At 36.0% G+C, this 19,951-nt stretch overlaps 1 protein-coding gene across 8 annotated transcripts in view; it reads left to right on the top strand.

Moving 5' to 3' along the window:
• The window catches only part of FHOD3 (formin homology 2 domain containing 3), a 638,119-nt gene that overhangs the window by 483,153 nt on the left and 135,015 nt on the right, over positions 1-19,951 (top strand). For 4 of the 8 annotated variants that reach the window (XM_031946054.1, XM_031946049.1, XM_031946048.1 and 1 more), the window contains exon 11: positions 15,305-15,385. The exons of the other annotated variants lie outside the window; for them this stretch is intronic. In XM_031946054.1, the coding sequence (XP_031801914.1) occupies positions 15,305-15,385 (81 nt within the window). The remainder of the gene's footprint in view (positions 1-15,304; positions 15,386-19,951) is intronic. 8 annotated transcript variants of the gene reach the window in all.

Here is a 19,951-nt window from a genome sequence, read left to right as displayed (position 1 = left end):
CCTCAGACTATTGCCTTTACTTGTTTTCCAGTAGCCAGACTAGAATTGTGATGAGTCAGCTTCACTCAATATCTTATCCAGGCCACCATGTAACAAATACCAGGAATCTGAAAGATGGTTGACTAAAGCCAGGGCTGTTGTCTGTATCCATTAATAGTTTATTTTTCTTCTACACGAACTGGGCCATATGGGGATCAAAACTTAAGACTAATCCTCCCCAGCTGTTAGTGTTCTCTCCCTCCTCAGATATTCTTAGGATATTTTGTTTGATCCCTTCTTTGCCTTTCTCACTTCCTATCTCGCATTATACTTTTCCATGTACATACTTTATCTGCACAATTGACTATAAGCTCCTTGAGCACGGGAATAGGTTTTTCCCCCCTTAAGATATCACACATAGGTGCTTCTTATTATTAAAAACAAATAATTAAAATTAAATATCATTACTAATAATAATTACCAGCATTTGATTATCACTTTAAGTTCACAAAGCATTTGATAGATATCATCTCATTTGACCCTTATTTAACTATTATTATCCCAATTTTTACAAATAGTTTGTCGTGGTTTTAGTAAGACAGATATTAAGTGACTTTCCCAGTGTTACATAGCCAATACGTTTGAAAAGTTGCAATTCTTCCTAACTTCAGATCTAACAGTCTAGACACTGAGCCACCTTGTTGTTATCAGTCATATATGATCCTTTGTGATCCCATTTTGGGTTTTCTTGCCAAAGATACTAAAGTGGTTTGCCCTTCTCCAGTTTATTTTTACAGATGAGGAAACTGAGTTAAGTGACTTGCCCAGGTTGACATGGATTGTAAATATTTAAGGCTATATTTGAACTCAGATCTTTTTGACTCCAGATTCTATCTACTGAGTCACCCCGCTGCTCACTGGACCACCTAATGCTCTTAGCATTTTTAGCATCATAGTCTAACTAATAGAACTATGAAACCCAGATAGTTCCAAATTTATTATAGGTCTGGTCATAAAAATAAAATATTCTTTATATTTTCTTATATTAGTCTTAAAATTAGACTATTAAGACCCAAATTAACTCAGAAATTACTTTATCACCATTGTTATTAGAATTACTTTGTGCCACTAAAAAACTTTCACTTGATAGAAGCTTAATTTCTAAGCCCCCAAACCAGATTTTCCTAGGTTTTCCACTCTTAATGACCATAAGTGTCTTCACTCTGCATTTGGGGGAACTCCTCTCCTTTCACAGTCCCCACCATCTGCAAAGGCAACTTTTTTGATGGTACCCAACACTTTGCAAAGTACTTGCAATATGATATGTTGATACTCTCAATTCTGATGTCTGTAAAATACTAGCCATTGACATGTGTGACTAATCTGTGGAATTTGATAAATGCTAATATCTTCCCTGTAATGGATGAGTGATATATCTCAGCTGTTGTCACAGCCAGCTGACTTCTCTTTATTTCTGAATAAATGGATCTTGAACATGTTTTAAAGAATTTTGGGGACATATTTCTCTTTCACATATTGTTATAATTTTAATAATTCTCATCTAGCAGTTCAATAAGAATATACTTCTGAAGATACTTCTGGAATAATTCAGTTCAATAAAATTCTGCAAATATTTACTAAGCATCCAATAGGTGATACAGTGAGTAGAGCACCAGACTGGAAAGCAGAAACCTCTTGAGTTCAAGTCCAACCTTATTTACATACTAGATCTGGGGCAAGTCATCTATCCCCTATTTGTTTCAATTTCTCCTCTGTAAAATGAGAACACCCTGGAGAAGAAAGTGGCAAACCATATCAGTATCTTTGCCAAGAAAAACTCTGTGGATATAAGTCTACATGATTAGACACAACTGAACAACAATAACAATTTGGTTAGGCCCCGAGAAGGAGGCAAAATTCTGAAAAGATGCAGTTGCTATCCTAACATGATTATAATCAACAAAGAGATAAGACACATGCATAGGTAATTATAATTATAATATGCAATTGTGAGTGAAAAGCATTTTAGAGATATACATCTATGGGAGGTAAGAAGAGTTATGGCTAGGTTAGAGCAAGGGTGGGGAATATCCAACCCACAAAATCATTTGCTAAGGCAATTGCAAGTGATGGAGAGCTCCATCCTAGGTATAACAACCTCCCACTGCTTGACTTCTATAAGTTGATAATTTTGTATGGCCCATGAATGATATTACAAATATCCAAATGGCTCTTGGCAGAAAAAAAAAAGGTTCCCTGGATTAGAGGTTCAAGGAAGGCTTCCTGAACAAGATGGCAGTTAAGGTGCTAATTAGAAGAATGGCTAGGAATTCAGCAGATGAAGAGCATAGAAAAACAATTCATTCAGGGAGTAGAGAAGAGTCTAGTTTGACTTGATCAGAGAATATGTAAAGAAATAGAACAGCTGCAGTTTGTAATAAACCCTGAATGTCAGGCAAAGAAAATTGAGCTTTATCAGATGTGCAAAAGATAGCCAATTAGATTTTTGGAAAAAAGGGTTACATGACTGTGGAAGAATATTAAAGGTGTATTAAAGATGAGAAGTTAGAAAGACTTTTAGGAAGCTATTTTGATAGGCCATTTAGGTTATAATGAAAATCTGTTGCAGGGTAGTGTCAATGAGAAGAGAGAATGTGGAGATGATTGTTTTGGGGTAGCTAGAATACTTGTGAGTTGATAACTGATTGAATATGAGTATTGAGGGAAAATTAATAATTAAAGCACCTCAAGTTTTTAAATGTGAGAAACTAGGTGAGTGATGATGTTATTAGCAAGAAATACTGAAGTCAGAGAATTGGTTTGGGGGGAAAGATAATAAACTTGGCTTTTGAATTTGAGATCCCATTAGGATATCTGGGTGGAGACATTTTAAAGTCAGCTAAAGAAGCAAGTCAGAACTGGAGATATAGGTTTGGAAGTCACTTGTCTAGAGGTGATGTTGTGGGGTCAAGTCTTTGACCACCAATATTGTCCAGGGCATTTTCTTGGCAGAGATATTGGAGTGGTTTGGCACTTCTCCAGTCATTAAGGCAAACAGGGTTAAGTGATTTGCCCAAAGTCACACAGATAGTAAGTGACTGAGGCAGGATTTGAACTCAGATATTCCTAACTTCAGAAATAGCATTCTATCGACTAAGTCACCTAGCTGCTTAGAGGTGATAGTGGAAGCCAAAGGAGTGAATAAGATCACCAAATGAGTACATAGAGAGAAGAGAGCCAAGAACATAACCTAGCAAAATTTTCTACTCTGTTACATCATTAATTTAAGTTTTGTCTCCTTTTTTTTTTTTTTTTTTTACAGAAACTATCTCCTAGCCATATCTCTTTTTCTCTCTACTTGTACCAGTGATTTTTAAAAACTCATGTAATACCTTACATTTCCCCCCATTAAATGACATTTTATTATAACATCATAGATATAAGGCTGAAAGGGATATAAAAGTTCATGTAAATCCCCTATTTTCCAGATGAGGAAACTGAGACCCAAATTATATAAATCAAGGTTTGGAAAACTATGTCCAAGGAGTCAACCCCAGCCCTTAGCCCATTTTTATATGCCCTACAAACTAAAAATGGTTTTTATACTTTTAAATGGTTTGTCATCCCCTGCTTTAATTGACTTAGACTAAGTCACCAGTAATGAATAGCAATCAGAATTCAAATTCAGCTTCTCTTGATTTAACAGCCAACTCTTTTTTCTCTCCCATTGTATCTTCCCTTAAAATTAATCCTTCGTCAGCCTGCAGAGTTTTTTGAATCCTGATTCTATCTGACAGTGATCCTCGTTATTTCCCCCAACTTCCTGTTATCCATAAATTTGCAGTTCTTATTTAGCAAGATATAGATAGGAGGAGGAAAATAGGTGGCTTGGTAGATAAGAATGCTGAACCAGGAGTTAAGAAGACCTGAATTTAAATCTGACCTCAGACACTTACTAGCTGTATGACTTGGGCGAGTCACTTAACCCAGTTTGTCTCCTTTTTCTCATCTGTAAAATGATCTGGAGAAGAAAATGGCAAATACTCTAATGTCTTTGCCATGTAAACCCCATGTCTATGGGACCACAACAACAAGAAGAAGAAAATACATATTTGAGAAACTTTAAAGATCTATCTAGGAAAGTGCCTTCAATGACTGCTAGTGAGATATAGTGCTTCTTTGCAGAGAAGGCATTAACACACATCATTGTAGAGATTACTTATCCATGTCAGTGACTAGCATCTTGCCCAGAAGTCAGTGTAGCTTTAATGTCCACTGTGAAAAGCAAACAGCCTTCTCCCTTTTATCTCTACTTTCTTCAAAGCTCAACTCAAGCATCACTTCCTACATAAAGCCTTTCCTGATCCTCCTTTGCCAGAACTTCTCCTCCTCCCATAATCTTCTATATAGTTTATATATGACCTTATATGTAGTTTATATTTGTGTGCAACTCTCTTCCAATAGAATATAAAGTTTTGGGGACAAAAGTTTCATTTTTATCTTCATATTCCCAGGGTCCAGGCTAGTGTCTGGAACATTGTAGGTCCTTATACACGGTTGTTGATCATTTGATTGATTTGAACAACGTCAGGAAAAATGATGGAAACAGTCTTGTGACTTGAACTTAAGTGTACAAGCTGGATTAATTTGGATCTTTTAAATTAAGTTGGCACGTGGAGATCCCTTGAAAGACTGGAGAAGTTGACAAATATAATCTGCTTATGTCGTGAGGGCATGAGGACGAGAGTGACAGATGCAGGATTATGAATGGCATCAAATAAAGCAGCAACATTCTTTAGCTTTTGTTATTTTGTGGTGACTTTTCAGCAGCCTTCTCTATTGCCTTCAAAGCTTTCCTTTAAAAATATAAATTAAGTCAATGTTGTTTGCTGTTTCTTGATGTAATATTGTTGTTGATCCAGATGAAAATAGTTCATGTTCAAGCTGTTCTGATCATAAAAGCAAAGCTCTCAAGACAAAGAGGGTAACTCTTCCTCAGGCTGAAAGTCACATACTTGTTGTGACCCACAAAGAGCATATTTATTATAGGGGAATTGGTTTGCCAAGGCTGGGCTGTGATCTGATTTTTTAAAAATAGGCTTTAGTTCTTGATGGGACTTTATAATCATCCTTCATTATTCAGGTAAGGAAACTGAGGAACAGAGAGAGAGGAAATAGCTTGCTTAAGCATCAAGTAAACATTAAGTAGCAGAGCCTTGATTGACCCCAAGTTCTCTGAGTATGAATGGATCTTTCTACTGTATCCGAATGCATCTAGGTACAGCTGCTTTTCCAGAACTGCCTGAAAGATGCATGTACTGTATCTTTGGAGCTGAGAGTAAAAACTGTTTTCACTGCCTTTCTAGCAACCTCATATAAAGATGGCGTAAATGTTCTGTTTCTGAGAGCCAGCACCACTTTTGTATGGTTTTGAGAGGGGAAGCCTGTGTAAAAGGATCATTTAATACCAGCATGTATATTTTGTCATTTGTCCTGTATCTGTGAGTTGTGGATACTTCTATCACGTGGCTAATTTTATGTGAGTTTCTGCCTATATATGGTGGTATATAAGGATATAGCATGATGAAACTCTAAATATGACTGGGCTCTCAAGATGTAGTATCAATGAAAATGCTATATTCACCATGTTGTCAGATGATGTATGTAAGAGCAGAGGTTTTTATTTCCAACCCATTAATATAATTATAGAAGGCTCAGATACTTGAATCAGTAGACTACTGGGTGTTAAGGAATTTTCCTCCAAAAATGTGAACAATTCCTTAATCAATTGGAAAAATAGAATACTTTGTGCGTTGGATGAAGACGGATGATGACACAGGAAATATTTGATTGGCTGAAAGAATCATACATACCTGTGGGCTCATGTATAAAAAGAGCACTCAGTCCAAAGGTGACCAGCTCAAGATCTAAAGATTCTAGTTCTAGGGTTGGAGCCAAGTCAGGGAGATAGAATTGATCTTGGAGGAAGAGAGTGTTTCCTTCTCCCATTCCCCCTTTCTCCACTGACCACATCATTTAAAAAAGTGAATAAAAAGCAGATGATGAATCCTGCTAGGATCAGAAAGCCCCAAAAAGGAGAATACTCTTGTGGTATCAGTGACATGCCGAGGACAAAGGACTTTCAAACAATGGTTAACTGCAAAAGGAGACACAGCATCAAGGAGTGTGACCCCTGGGGCAGCTAGCGTAGTAGAAAGAGTGCCAGTCCTGAAGTCAGGAGGACCTGAGTTCAAATCCAGTTTCACACACTTAATACTTCCTAGCTGTGTGACCTTGGACAAGTTACTTAACCCCAATTGTCTCAGAAAATAAGGAGTGTGACCCCTTGTATCAGAGAAATGCACTTGCTCAGAACTAAAAGCTTTGAGCTACTTTTTGCCACATATAGCATACTCTATCATACCCTTCAGTTTGAGTTCATTCTCCTGTGCACCTCTATGTATTTTAAAGAGAGTATTCCCCAGGATTTTTTTTTTGGTGGGGGGGAATATTTGTTCTGATCTTCCTAGATCTTTGTTAAAAGCTAATTAATCCAGCTGACTAATTGCTGATAGAAAATGTGTCACAGAAAATGTATTATTTAAGGTGCTCCTAAATAATATTACTAGAAATCCAGCTTGTGAGGATTACCCAGAGAATACAGAGAAAGAGAAAAGATAATTGCTGCTCCTCTGAAAACCCAACAAGCCAGTGCCAATAAGATTTGAATATGAAGAAATACAGATGTAGGTACAGGATAACACATTAGTATTAGATTCTGTGGAAACAGCAACAAGGACAAAACAGTCGCTTCCTTTTGAAGCTTGCATTTTGGGGAAGGGAAGGATGAAAAATGTGAACATAAATACATATAAAATAATTTCAAAAGGGAGAGAGAGTTAATAGCTGGGTGTTTGGAAATGAGAAGATGATCAGATAATGTCTTGGGTAAGTTCTGGTACCTAAATTGTTCTATGGAGGAAAGTAGGGATTCTTTGAGGCAAAGATGAGAAGGAAGTATTCCAGAGGAGGGTAAACGACTTGTGCAAAGGAATAGCAATGAGAGGTGGGATGCTTTGCTCAAAAGACAGATCACAATCCAATTTGAATGGAATGGAGGGTATATGAAGGGCAGAAATGTGAAAATAGGGTAGAAGGTAGATGAGATTCTTCAAGGGAAAGTTAAGGAACATAAGGACTGAAAAAAGATACTCCCCTTCCTTTTTTCAATGGAGTAAAAGACCAAGACTATAATCACATTAACTTGTTTCTTTAGGGATTACCTATATATACTCTAGTTTCTGCTCCATCACTATAGGAGGGAAGGTAATTTTGCATCTACTTAAAACAGAAATCTTCCCCTTTCTACCTGGACTCTCAAGCTATCCCCTGCTCCCTGAGATGATATATAAAATCTTAGAAAAATGGCAACTATTATACATTGAACATTTCTCAGTTGGTTCACTTAGCAACTCTTCTTAAGAATCTTTTCCAGCCTTGGAGACCATAATGCTCAGTCTTATCTTATAAGAACATCTAGTTTTACACTCAAATTTGATACCAGAATTTCTGTAAAATAACACTCAGACAGAAAAATGAACAAGATTTTAAAATAAATTTTAAGTGGTTTCATTGCACAGTTACAAACAAAAACTCCCAAAAAGAAAGTTCTGAAACCTTTCCCGGAAAGGGATTCCCCCTTTAAAAACAAGACTTAGTTAAATGCTCATTTGAACATGTGTTTGGGGTTAACCAGATCAGGCAATAGGAAGGAGGCCAAGCAGCAGAGGATGTAGGAGGCAGATTTCCAAGCATGCTCACTGCTGCTCTTGCTTCCCTTCATGGTCCCAAATGGCTGGAAACATAGAAGTGGGGCTGAACTACATCCCCTGAGGACTCTGAGATTTAATACAGTTTGGTCTGACTTTAAGCATTACATGCATTCCTGCAAAGTGAATACCAGAGAAGCTGAGAGATGGAAAGGGATCTTGGAAATAATCTAATCCAATCTTTTTTTTTTTTTAACAAATGAGGAAATTGAGACCCAAAGACATTAAACAATATATTCAAAGTCACACAGTTTTTATCTGTAGGACCCAGACTATGGGAAGTAGAATGAGGATGGTGGGGGGAGGTCTATATTACAGAGCCAGCATTCATTTCCATGTATTATGTTTTTACCAGTTTATAGCCCAGGTTATGTAATTCCTCATCTCTGCCCCTGCAGATAGTGTTAGTCAAATGAACAGTCCAGTCATATGGATTCTGTACACAAGAGAAAAAAAAATCAGTATGTTAAAATAAACCACACACATCTAATTCTTATTTTTCTGGAAGTTCTTACTGGTTCTTTGAGGCTTGAATGTTAAAGAAGCCACATTGGTTTTTATCATTGTTCCAAATATTCAGCATAACCAGATAGCTGGAAGGTCCACCTGGAAATGTGATTTTGCAAGAATGTACCAATTCAAAGTCATTCACTTCAGGGCAAAGTAGGCACAATATCTTGAAAAGAAAGTTCTGAAGACTTTTCCAGACTTCTTTAGAATTTATGTAAATTTTTAGGCAAAGATCTTTAAGAGGTGGATATATAATTAAAAGTCAGAAGGCTGGCAATCTACTTCTAGCACTGTTTTTTGGTTGGTTGGTTTGTTTTTGCTGACTTTGTGACCGTAGGTGAATCACAACACAACATATCCTAAATGGAGTTCTCTTCTCCCAAAGCTGCTCTTCTTTCAAACTTTCAGATTTCTCTCGAGGGCATTACCATTTTCAGGTTTGTGTAAATGTTGACTCCTCATTCTAACTCACTCCACATATTCAATCTCTTGTCAGATATTGCCATTTTCCCCTGCACTTCATCTCTCACATTCTACTCACACGGCTACCATTATCATTCAGATCTTCATCGTCTCTCAAGTGAAGTATCTCTGCCTCAAGTATCTCTCCACTCCAATCTATCTACTACATAATTGCCAAAATGATTTTCCTAATGATTTCCATTCCTTTACTTAATAAACTCTAATGGTTACTTGTTATCTCTAGGATAAAATACAAGTGCTTCTTTGGAACATGAAAAGCACTTCAAGCTTCTCCTGATACTTGTAGCAGTTAATGCTGTCCCAAGTTATGTGGTATTTTTGGGTTGAGTAAGGTTCTATCTAATATACATCTGTGTGTGTGTGTGTGTGTGTGTGTGTGTGTGTGTGTGTGTGTTGTTCCCCTGTACTAAATCTAAGCTCCTTGAAAGCAGGGACTGCTTCCTTTTGTCTTTGGATTCCCCATTGCCTAGCACGGTGTTTAGAATATACCTGATGTTTAATGGATTATTGTTGATTGATTCATTGATTGGTTCATATCTCCAGGGCCTCAAATTCCTTTTTTTCTGTAATGGAGGAGGTTGATTTAAATTATTTCTAAGGACTCCTACCTCTCAAAGACAGTGTTTCTTCTAAAAATTCTATGAGATTCCAATTATTTTAAGGCAGTCCTTTTGTACCTTTGAAAATGGGTAATAATCTTATTGCAGCAGCAATAGATAATGATTTTAGTAGCATATGAGCAAACCAAAATTACCCATTAAAAGTGTGCGCTTGTGTTACTACTGGGATTATATCCCAAATTGATTATAAAGAAGGGAAAGGGACCTGTGTGTGCACGAATGTTTGTGGCAGCCCTTTTTGTAGTGGCTAGAAACTGGAAACTGAATGGATGTCCATCAGTTGGAGAATGGCTGAATAAATTGTGGTATATGAAAATTATGGAATATTACTGTTCTGTAAGAAATGACCAACAGGATGATTTCAGAAAGGCCTGGAGAGACTTACACGAACTGATGCTGAGTGAAATGAGCAGGACCAGGAGATCATTATATACTTCAACAACAATACTAGATGATGACCAGTTCTGATGGATCAGGCCATCCTCAGCAACGAGATCAACCAAATCATTTCTAATGGAGCAGTAATGAACTGAACTAGCTATACCCAGAAAAAGAACTCTGGGAGATGACTAAAAACCATTACATTGAATTCCCAATCCCTATATTTATGCACACCTGCATTTTTGATTTCTCACAAGCTAACTGTACAATAATTCAGAGTCTGATTCTTTTTGTACAGCAAAATAATGTTTTGGTCATGTATACTTATTGTGTATCTAAGTTATATTTTAATATATTTAACATCTACTGGTCATCCTGCCATTTAGGGGAGGGGGTGGGGGGGGGGTAAGAGGTGAAAAATTGGAACAAGAGGTTTGGCAAGTGTTAATGCTGTAAAGTTACCCATATATATATCCTGTAAATAAAAGGCTATTAAATTAAAAAAAAAAAAGTGTGTGCTTGACTAGACTAGCTGAAAACAGTGTCAGGACCAGATTTCGTGTCTTAAAAACTAGATTTATCGTTTTCTCAAAATATATCCATTGGATCAGGAAGTGAAAGAAACAAAATATTTTACTGGGAAGTGGTTGAGAAAAGCCAAACCCTGGGATGACAATTTGGGGGGAGGGGGAAATAATGGTCTTTAGGAATGAAGGATAAGGTCAAATCTATGGCATTATTTTTCAACCCTTAAATTTATATATAGATAGAGTCCTTTGTTTTAGTAAATTTAGGAACTAAATGTTTAGAAATAAGAATCTGTTTAAAATCAAAGTTATAGCTGTTGTGATGGGAAAAAGGGCCTGGGAGGCCCATATCATTCAACCCCCTTTTGTTATGGGGGAAGAAAGGTCTAGAAAGCTGAAGTGCTTTACCTATTTACTAGCAAAAACAAACAAACAAACAAACAAACCACAAAACAACAACAACAAAAAATAGGACTGAAACTCAGGATTCCTGACTCCTAGAACCAAATGGGAAAAATCACAGAATGGTTATAAGGATTAACTGCTTACCTCTCATTGCTGGCAGCAGATCCCCCCAACCTCAGAAAGTTTTGTATGTTAGCACCAGACCATCTACCAGAGAATATATGTCCATTTGCTATCTGGCATTTGGGCTGAGGCTGCCAACCTCCATCTTGTATCATAGGTTTGAACCAGAGGAGTTCACTTAATCTAACCATTTCATTTTACATATAAGGAAACGAGATCCAGAAATAATATGTGAAGATCCAAGAATTCAACCCAGGTTCTTTTAACTTCAAATCGAGAACTCTTCTCTGTCTCTCTCTTTACTTCCTGTATTTTAAGATTTCTTAGCAGGGGTTTCATCTTCTGTACCAGCTACATGTGTTGTCTTCACAATTCCACCTTTTTTTCCTTCTTTAATTTTCTTTGCAATTTATTTGTGTAACTCATCCTTCTTCCTCCTTGTCTCTTTCTATGTGCATGTTTCTTTTCTTGACTTTATATCAGAGAGGAGGAGGAGGAGGAGGAATTTGAAGAAGAAGAAGAAGAACAACCAATTACAGAACCCAATTCAGAAGATGAGAGAGAGGAAGATGCCTCCTGTCAGGTTAAAGACAGGTATCACAGATGTGTACACTCTCTAATTGGACTCAAAACTAAAAGTTTCGATACTAATTCACTTGACTAATTTGTCATTGGCTGCTTTTACATTAAACTGGCCTATGTTTCATTTATTAAGTGACAATAACTGGAAGGTTCTAGTTCAATACTCCCATTGTACAAATGAGGGAACTGGCTCAAGGAGTTTGGGTGTCTTACTCATGGTCACACAGACAATAGACACCAAAGATGGGATTTGAATCCAAATCTTCTGATTCTAAAGAAAATACTCTTATGAAAACATTCTATCAGTTTTCAGTTAGTTTTCTGCTCAAATTTGGTTTATAGAAATGATTAAATATTTTTATTATAAAACTACTGCATTTATTCACATATTTCATTTTTTAAAAAATTCAATTCAAAACATATTATTAGGCATCTACTGTATTAAAGGTGCTAGTGGGTAGTAGGAGGAAATCCAAAGGCAGATATACCCTCTCTTCCCCAAAGAAGCTTTTCTTCCATCAGGATGCAACTGAAATGTCAATTTTTTGCATGATACCTTTCCTAGACCTCTCAACTACTAGTACTCTCCCTCCCAAACTACCTTGCATTTATTTACCTATTACTTTGGAGAGATTTGGATTTCTTCCTTTTATATTTTGGGTATGTATAGTTTTAGGGAATTATATTTGCATGTATATATGCATAGTTTATACATATATTTATTTTTACTAACTTGTTAACTATATAATAGAGTTATGTGCACATATAACTATATGTCTACATATTTCATGTATTACAACAGTACTTGTTATATATACATATGTATGTATCTTTAGTAATTTAGCTAATCCCATTTTTCAAGTTAGATATTATATTATGGATGAGATTGTTAGAGATGCTCACTTTCACAGTATATTAAATACCTACACACATTTTTTAATTGTTGTTGGGAAAAGGGAGAGACTATTTTCCAACCATGAACATGTGACTTTTTCTCAGGTCCTGAAACATTTTTGACCCAATAAACTAATTCCTGCTGATCCCCTCCAGAACTTCCTGGGATAAAGACTACAAGGTTGATGATAAGAGAGATAAAGTACAAGTAGGGGATGATACCCATAATTTCATTAATATAGGGAACAGTTTATATGAATGTAGATTGGTACTTTTTCTACAAGTCTTAGAGAATTACCTGGGGCATGGATGATTTCAGTACCTTACCTAGCATCACACAGGCAATATGTGTCAGAGGCAAGACATGGATTCAGGTTTTTCCTGACTTCATAGCTGTCTTTCTGTTCACTACATCATAATCTCTCAAGAAAAGAAAGATATAAATACTCAGCTAAATACATAATAGAGCTACCCAGCCCCTAAAGGTATTAGTTCAGGAGAAGAAACAAATGTCTATGGGAACAAAGCTAGATAACTGAAAGGAATGGTAGTAGAAAAGAATAAAGAAATTTGTGTGGCCCTCTTATTGTAATTTGAGAACTAGGAAGAAAAATAAACATTTATTTCCAAAACACATATACATTTATACACACACTCTCCCATACCCATGAAGCTCTATAGACCCTGGAAATCACATCCTCAAACTCATACAGATTACAGATAGATAAAGCTGCAAAGGTGCCTCTTTACTTTGTTCTTAAGAAGTAAATGCTTACAAAGTTTTGAGTGAAAATTGCAGTGACTTGGAAAAAAAATTATTTATAACTATGACAGTCCTTTTGCTCATAAGCTTTTGCTTATATTTAGACAGGTGGAGATGGTAATATCCTCTGACTAAAACTTGTATGTATTTTAGTAAATTTTAGGGTAAGACATTAATTTATCATTTTCTAACCAATACTATACAATTAAAAACTCAATACCTTCCAAGTCTCTAAAGAATAATTAATTTAAAAAACAAATAATGTGATGTGGTAGAAAAAATGTTATTTTTGAAGTCAGAAGACCTGGATTTCAACCCACTTACTACTTGTTCAACCATTTATTTAATCCTCCTAAACCTTCCTTTCCTCGTCTTTAAAATGAAATGATTGAACTAGATGTCCTCCAAGGACTTCCAACTCTAAATCTGTGACTCCAAAATCCTTTGAATTCTGAAATACAATCTATAGAGAATAAAAACCAAAACATATATCTTAGCTGATAATCATGAGACCTCAGGCCATTTAGTCTGCCTAATCATACTAATGAGGAAACTGAAGCCCAGGAAAAATGCAGTGGCTTGCTTAAAATCATTCAAAATTCTAAATTTATGAGAAATGTAAAAGGAACATATCCCAGTGTACATATGGAATGCTTTCAGATGAAGCATTTGTTCTAATACCATGTTCATACAAATATAGTAGAATTGGGCATTCCTAAGAGTTGGTCATTTTGATTGACTTTGGGCTCAATGGATAGGATTAGCATAAGACAAAGTTATGAAAGTCAGGTTTTCAGTGTCCCCACTCTCTGTACCTTTTACCCTACTTGATGTCACCACTGTCTTTCTCTATTTGTTCTTTTCCCCTCTTTGCTTTTCTCCTCAGATCTACTTTCAGAAAATGATTTAATAGAGTGGTTTGCATATATGTCACTTGAAAGACTTACTATCTTTCCTCCCCTTGCCTTAATAAGGAATAAAGTCTATTTGACAAGGAATGAAACTCTAATTATATAATTTGAAAGAAATTTAGTTGACAAAATAGAAGGGGATTTGAGGGACTTTAAGCCTTCTAGTTGTCCTTCAAATTGCACCTTGTAGGTAACTGCTCCCAGTACTCATTAAACTGGGTTTGCTTGCTAATATCCTCCCTTGATCTGAACAACCCAGTGACTTAAGGACCTTATTGCTTTTAGAGATGTATAATCAAACTCGTTAGGGCATGAAGAGTAAATGGACAGTAAATGGACAAAACTGGACTCAACTGGTATTAACTTTAGAGACTGCTTTTATTTTTCTTTTTTCTCCCTTCTATTCTCAAATCTGGATTCCTTACCCCTTTTCTTTCCTCTCTACTATAACTCTTTCTTACAGTGAAATCAGCTCTCCTTCAGAGTTAAATCAAGTTGAGAATGATAACATTTCTAAGAATTCTGAAATTTCAACTTCCACAAGTGCAATGATTCAAGAAAAGTGGATTCCTTCAAGTGTTAAATCAAAGAACCCATCTTGCAACTCATCATTTGTGCCTGGTTCATCTCCTGGATCATCCCCCCATCATGTTTCTCATTCACCATCCTCATCTGCATCAGCTTTTTCTACTTCCTCATCAGCATCTACCAATCAGAAGGCATCTCCAGTGGTAGAAAAGTTGCCTTATGTACCACATACTCCTTTTCACCTTTTCTCTTATGATTTTGAGGACTCTCCTTTAACTGCAAAAGAAAAGGAAAGAGAAGTCCAGAAAGAAAACAGGTAGATTTTTCACATGTGCTCTGAGCATAAGCTTTATTAAGCACTCATCTGGGGAATATGGATGCATTCTTTGTAGTTGCTCATTTATTTGACTTCTGCAGTGTTTGTAGTTATTTTCATTAGATTAGATATCAATAACTACTGCAATATAAAAGTGTCTTTACATTCAGCTTTTCATCAGTTTTTCTAAATTATACAAAGATTCTTGCTTTAAGACTCAATAGAGAGTTTGAAGGAAGTATAGTTTACAGAAAGACTGGGTAAGTAGTATTCACTTTGATATAGTCCTTTTGTTAACACCCCAGTTAAAGACACTGCTGACAAAAAAAAAGATTACAAAAAGATATTCCAACAGAGTTAGACATTTTATAACCACTTTGGGGGCACATATAACAGAAATAATGTTATACAACTTTCTGAATGACATACTCTATATTTTCCTTCCTTCAACAGTGCATCAGACCCTGTACATTTGAACAAATACCCTGATTCTGATTCTGATCCCTACAATTTCCGGTCTTTTTCTTCTAATAGGTGGGTGTCTTTTCTTTTTTTCTTTCTTGTTTTTCTACTTTTCTTGTTTTTTCTTTTCCTTTGCTTCATGGAACTCAATTAAACACATTCCATGTGTTTTTTTCCCCCTCAAAATACTCAATTCGATTTATTTCAGCAAACATTTATTAAGTATCTATTCCATGCTAGGTACTGTACTAAGTTCTGAGGATATAAATAAAAAATAGAAAGACAACACAGAAAAGGAAAGCCTTGACAACTCTGTATCCAAATGTCCTGTGACTGTTATTAATGACCATTAAAAAGTCATCAGCTAATAGTGTTTCCCTTGATTCTTGTCCTTTTCATTTTTGCCACTGAAAGTTCTGACATGACCATATGCTATGGCTATTCTCACTATTAGAGAGGCACTATGGTATGGAGACCAGAGCACTAGCTCCACACTTAAAGGTCCTTACTTCCAATCCCACCTTTAATATTTACTATCTCTTTGAAAATCAATTATCATCTAATCTCTTGTAACTGAATTAAAAAAAAATCTTGAAGTATGCTATAGAATAAATGTGGAATATTATTTGTATGATTATATAGTTATAGCTTATTTTGTTTTATAGTAGACCCATAACATTGCTTATGTGCTATGAAATTTTTTCATTGTGCAAATATAAAGAATAAAACACCACAAAATATAAATATGTATATACTTACTTCTGTTACCTTGTAAAAAAAAAAAAAGAAAATCAATTATCATCAGCCAAATCAATTACCATTCTAGACCCCCGTTTCCTCATTTGTAAGAAGAAGGACTTAATTAGATGGATTCTTAGGTTCCTTCTAATTCTGGATCTACCTTCCTATAATTCAAAACCTTCAAGATAATGAGCATTATTGTAGGCAGGAGGTCAAAGCTTGTTTGGAAATCTATCCCCACCCAGTTTGTCTCTAGTATTAAGGCTTTTCCCTTTGGCAACTCCTCTGCTGTTGGTCAGTCATTTCAGATACATCCAACTCTTTGTGGCCCAATTTGGGATTTTCTTGTCAAAGATATCAAAGTGGTTTGCCATTTCTTTTACCAGTTTACTTTACAGATGAAAAACTGAGGTCAACAAGGTTAAGTGGTCTACATAGCACCCAGCTAGTAAATGTCTGAGGCAAGATTTAAACTCAGGAAGATGAGTGTTCCTGCCTCCAGATCCAGCACTGTATACTATGTTACCAAGCTCACTACTAAATTATGGTTAATAGCCATGTAATATGCAAAGCAGTGATAGCTCCTATAACAAAATCACTTGAAAGGTCCATCTGTCAAAGCAAAATTTCATGCTTTTTTTCTGATTTTTTTTTTCCTGGGGTCAATTTGATCCTGGACTCTTCACTTGTTTGGAGGCCAAACAATTCAATATCTTGAATATTCCAAGTCTACCAAGGATCAAAGATTAAGAATGAGATCAAATCCATATTGGATTTGATGAGGAAATATAGTCTATTAGGAGGTCTTTTTAATGTGGATTTTTTGAAAGGGTGATCAAGTCCACCTTGTTGCTATACCCTGAAAAGTCTTTGCCAGGGAAGGCCTCCTGTTAGTCCAGTGTGCAGCTAAATTCTACTACCTACTGCCAAACTTCTTATCCTTTTTTGTGTTATATATTTTTTGGCAGTTTGATAACACTCATGAACTCCTCAGAACAGTTGATTTTTAAAAAAATCATAATCGAAGGAAATGCTGAATTTCAGAAAATAAAGATATAATTTTTTTCCTAACTAAGGTCACCACTTTTTTGGAGTATGTAAACTCCAGGTTAAGAACCCCTGGCCTTTTGGAACCTACCCAAGGAAACATGAGAGCCCAGAAATCACACTTTGAACAGTGGCTGAATTATTGTACAGCCAAACAGCTGCTCTGATAGCTGTAGCAGGTGGCGACTGATTTGAGAACCTCCTGGCTGTGTCTTTTCAAATAGTGACCTCTGCAATGCTCAAGATTGAAGCCCCAGAGTAGGGGAACCTCAATCCAACTTGCATTCTGTGAGAAGTGACACTCTGGCCCAACAAAGTGAGCAGCTACAAAAGTATAAACTCATGCTTCCCATTTTATTCATATGTAGTAGTAGTAATAATAATATTCAATAATATTTATATAGCACCATGTGGCAGGCACTATGCAATTATTATTTTAATTTGGTTCTCACAAACCCATTTTTGGATAAGAAAATTGAGTCAAAGACTAAGTGATTCACAAAAATCACACAACTAATAAGAGTTGGAGGTCATATTTGAACTTGGGTCCTTTTGAGTCCAAGCTCTAGAGATCCACTGTGCTACATAAGCTGTATTTCAGGAACATGTGTGTTTCTGCTCATTTTCCTTTCCTGTTTTGAACATTGTTTTTCCTTATATTGTGATTCTATTCTGGATGACAAAGATAGTTCTTGGTGATCATCCCAGAAAAACCACTAGCCTTCAAAGCCCTTGAAATGCTTTGCCTCGGTTGCAAAGTCAGAACCTGTCTGGTGAGAGTGCCATCCCCTTTTCCTGTTATGACTTCCAGGGAATGTCCATGCATCTGAGGCTTCATCCCTTCCATGGATCTGAGATTCACATGAATCAGGAATGGCCTCGGGTGATCTGAATGAAAGGCATGAAAGTTCATTTTTGTCAGGAAAGGAAATTATCCCATTGCTCCTACTGGTATGATAGGATGACTAGGAATACTTTCACTTTGAACTAATCCAGATACATGGTTAACCATTGCAATGCAAGTTCCATCTCCTGCCCTTATTCTCCTTGGCCATTTTCTGTTCAAAATAAAACTTCTGGCAAGTGCTATCCAGAATCCATTAAAGAAACCCTGGCTAGCAATACAACAATTAGAATTCTGCCTTATCTTGAGATTTATGTGTCTACTACAGAATCGGGTACCAACCCCATTACTTTCCAGACATCATGACTTCAGGAACAGCTTTAAGAGGAAAAGGTGTGAGCTTTCTCCCCTTTGAATGGCCCTGTCCTTGTCTTATTAACATGCTGCCCATGATCTCATTGGATTTTTTCTGAATTTATCCTTTCCCAGGATAATAATGATGGTATTGATAAGCACTTATATAACACTGCAGATTGCTCTTCAGACATTATCTTATACCAGTAACTTTTTGAGATAAATGCAGCCTATTATTGTCATTTTACAAGTGAAGAAACTGAGACCAGGAGAAATTATGTGGCTAACCCAAGGTCACATAGCTAGCAAATTTGCCTAAGATAAAATTTGAACTCAGGTCTTCTTCACTCCAAGTTCAGTGTCCTATCTACTGTGCTACCTTTCTGCTTCTATATAAGCGAAAACAACAAACACTCTTCCAGGTAATTTTGAGTGGATTTTTATACCCCTGTTTGTATCCCTGAGTGCATATCCCAAATCTTCTTTGCAGGGGGGAAAATAGATGAGGAATTAAGAGCATGTGCTGTTCTTAAATATTTTACTCACCATGCTCCCAACCAAAAATCAGAACATGAGATACTCGAAGAGCAGCTAAGTAGTGCCTTAATGCATAGAACAGTAGACCTGGGGTCATCTCCTTGAGTTCACATCTAAACTTATACTAACTGTGTGATATGGGACAAGTCACTTAACCCTGTCTGCCTCAGTTTCCCCTTCTGTAAAATCAGCTGGAGAAGGAAATGGCAAACCACTCCCGTGTCTTTGCCAAGAAAACTCCAAATGAGGTCACAAAGACTTGGACACAACTGAAACAACTCAACAACAACATAATGTTTTATTATTCTATTCTATGCCATTCATTTACTATAATTTATTCAACTAATACTCAGTTGTTGGACATTTAATGTGTTTCTGATTTTTTACCTTTAATATACATTGATCTTGGAAATAAATTTGTACAGAGAAGTTTTGTTTTGTTTTGTATTCTGATCAATAACTTCCCCAGAGTGTAATAAGAGGGCCAATGAATCAGAATTCTCATTTATAAAACTATTAGAATACAATTGTGTTGCTTTCCAAAAGATTGGACCAACCATTCCATTAACGGTAGCTATTTTATCACAGTACTTATCACCATTGCATTTTGTCAGATTGTATTTCTTGGGTTAATTTGATTAATGTTATATGGAATCCTAGAGTTCTTTTTACTTGTATTTCTCTTATTATTGATATTTTGATCATTGTTTTATGGTTGTTGGTGATTGTGTTTTCTCTTTTTGAAAATTAATTTTTCATCTCTTGATCAAATGCCTTTGGGATAACATGTCTTACTTTTGTAAATTTGTGTCATGTCCATATCAATATGGGGTGTTAGACTTTAATCAGAAGCTGAGGAGTATTTTAAATAAAGTCTAAATTGTCATAATCTCAGCATAGTACCTTTTGGTCCAAACATTCCACTTTGTCTCCATAATCACAACATAATGGTGGATGGAAAATCACTGATAATAATTTAATATATATTAACTTTCTCATTGAACACTTATAAAAATCAAAAATTAATATTTACTTAAGAATGTGGTGTGAGATTTTACTGAGGAGATCTGCAAATGTTTTATAACATCTCTGACAGTGTTTGTGAGCATAGAATA

Source organism: Sarcophilus harrisii, chromosome 1 (genome assembly GCF_902635505.1).
Source record: "Sarcophilus harrisii chromosome 1, mSarHar1.11, whole genome shotgun sequence".
NCBI classification, from domain to species: Eukaryota; Metazoa; Chordata; class Mammalia; order Dasyuromorphia; family Dasyuridae; genus Sarcophilus; species Sarcophilus harrisii.
Note: the sequence above shows the minus strand (reverse complement) of the source record. Positions and strands in the feature narration are given on the sequence as shown.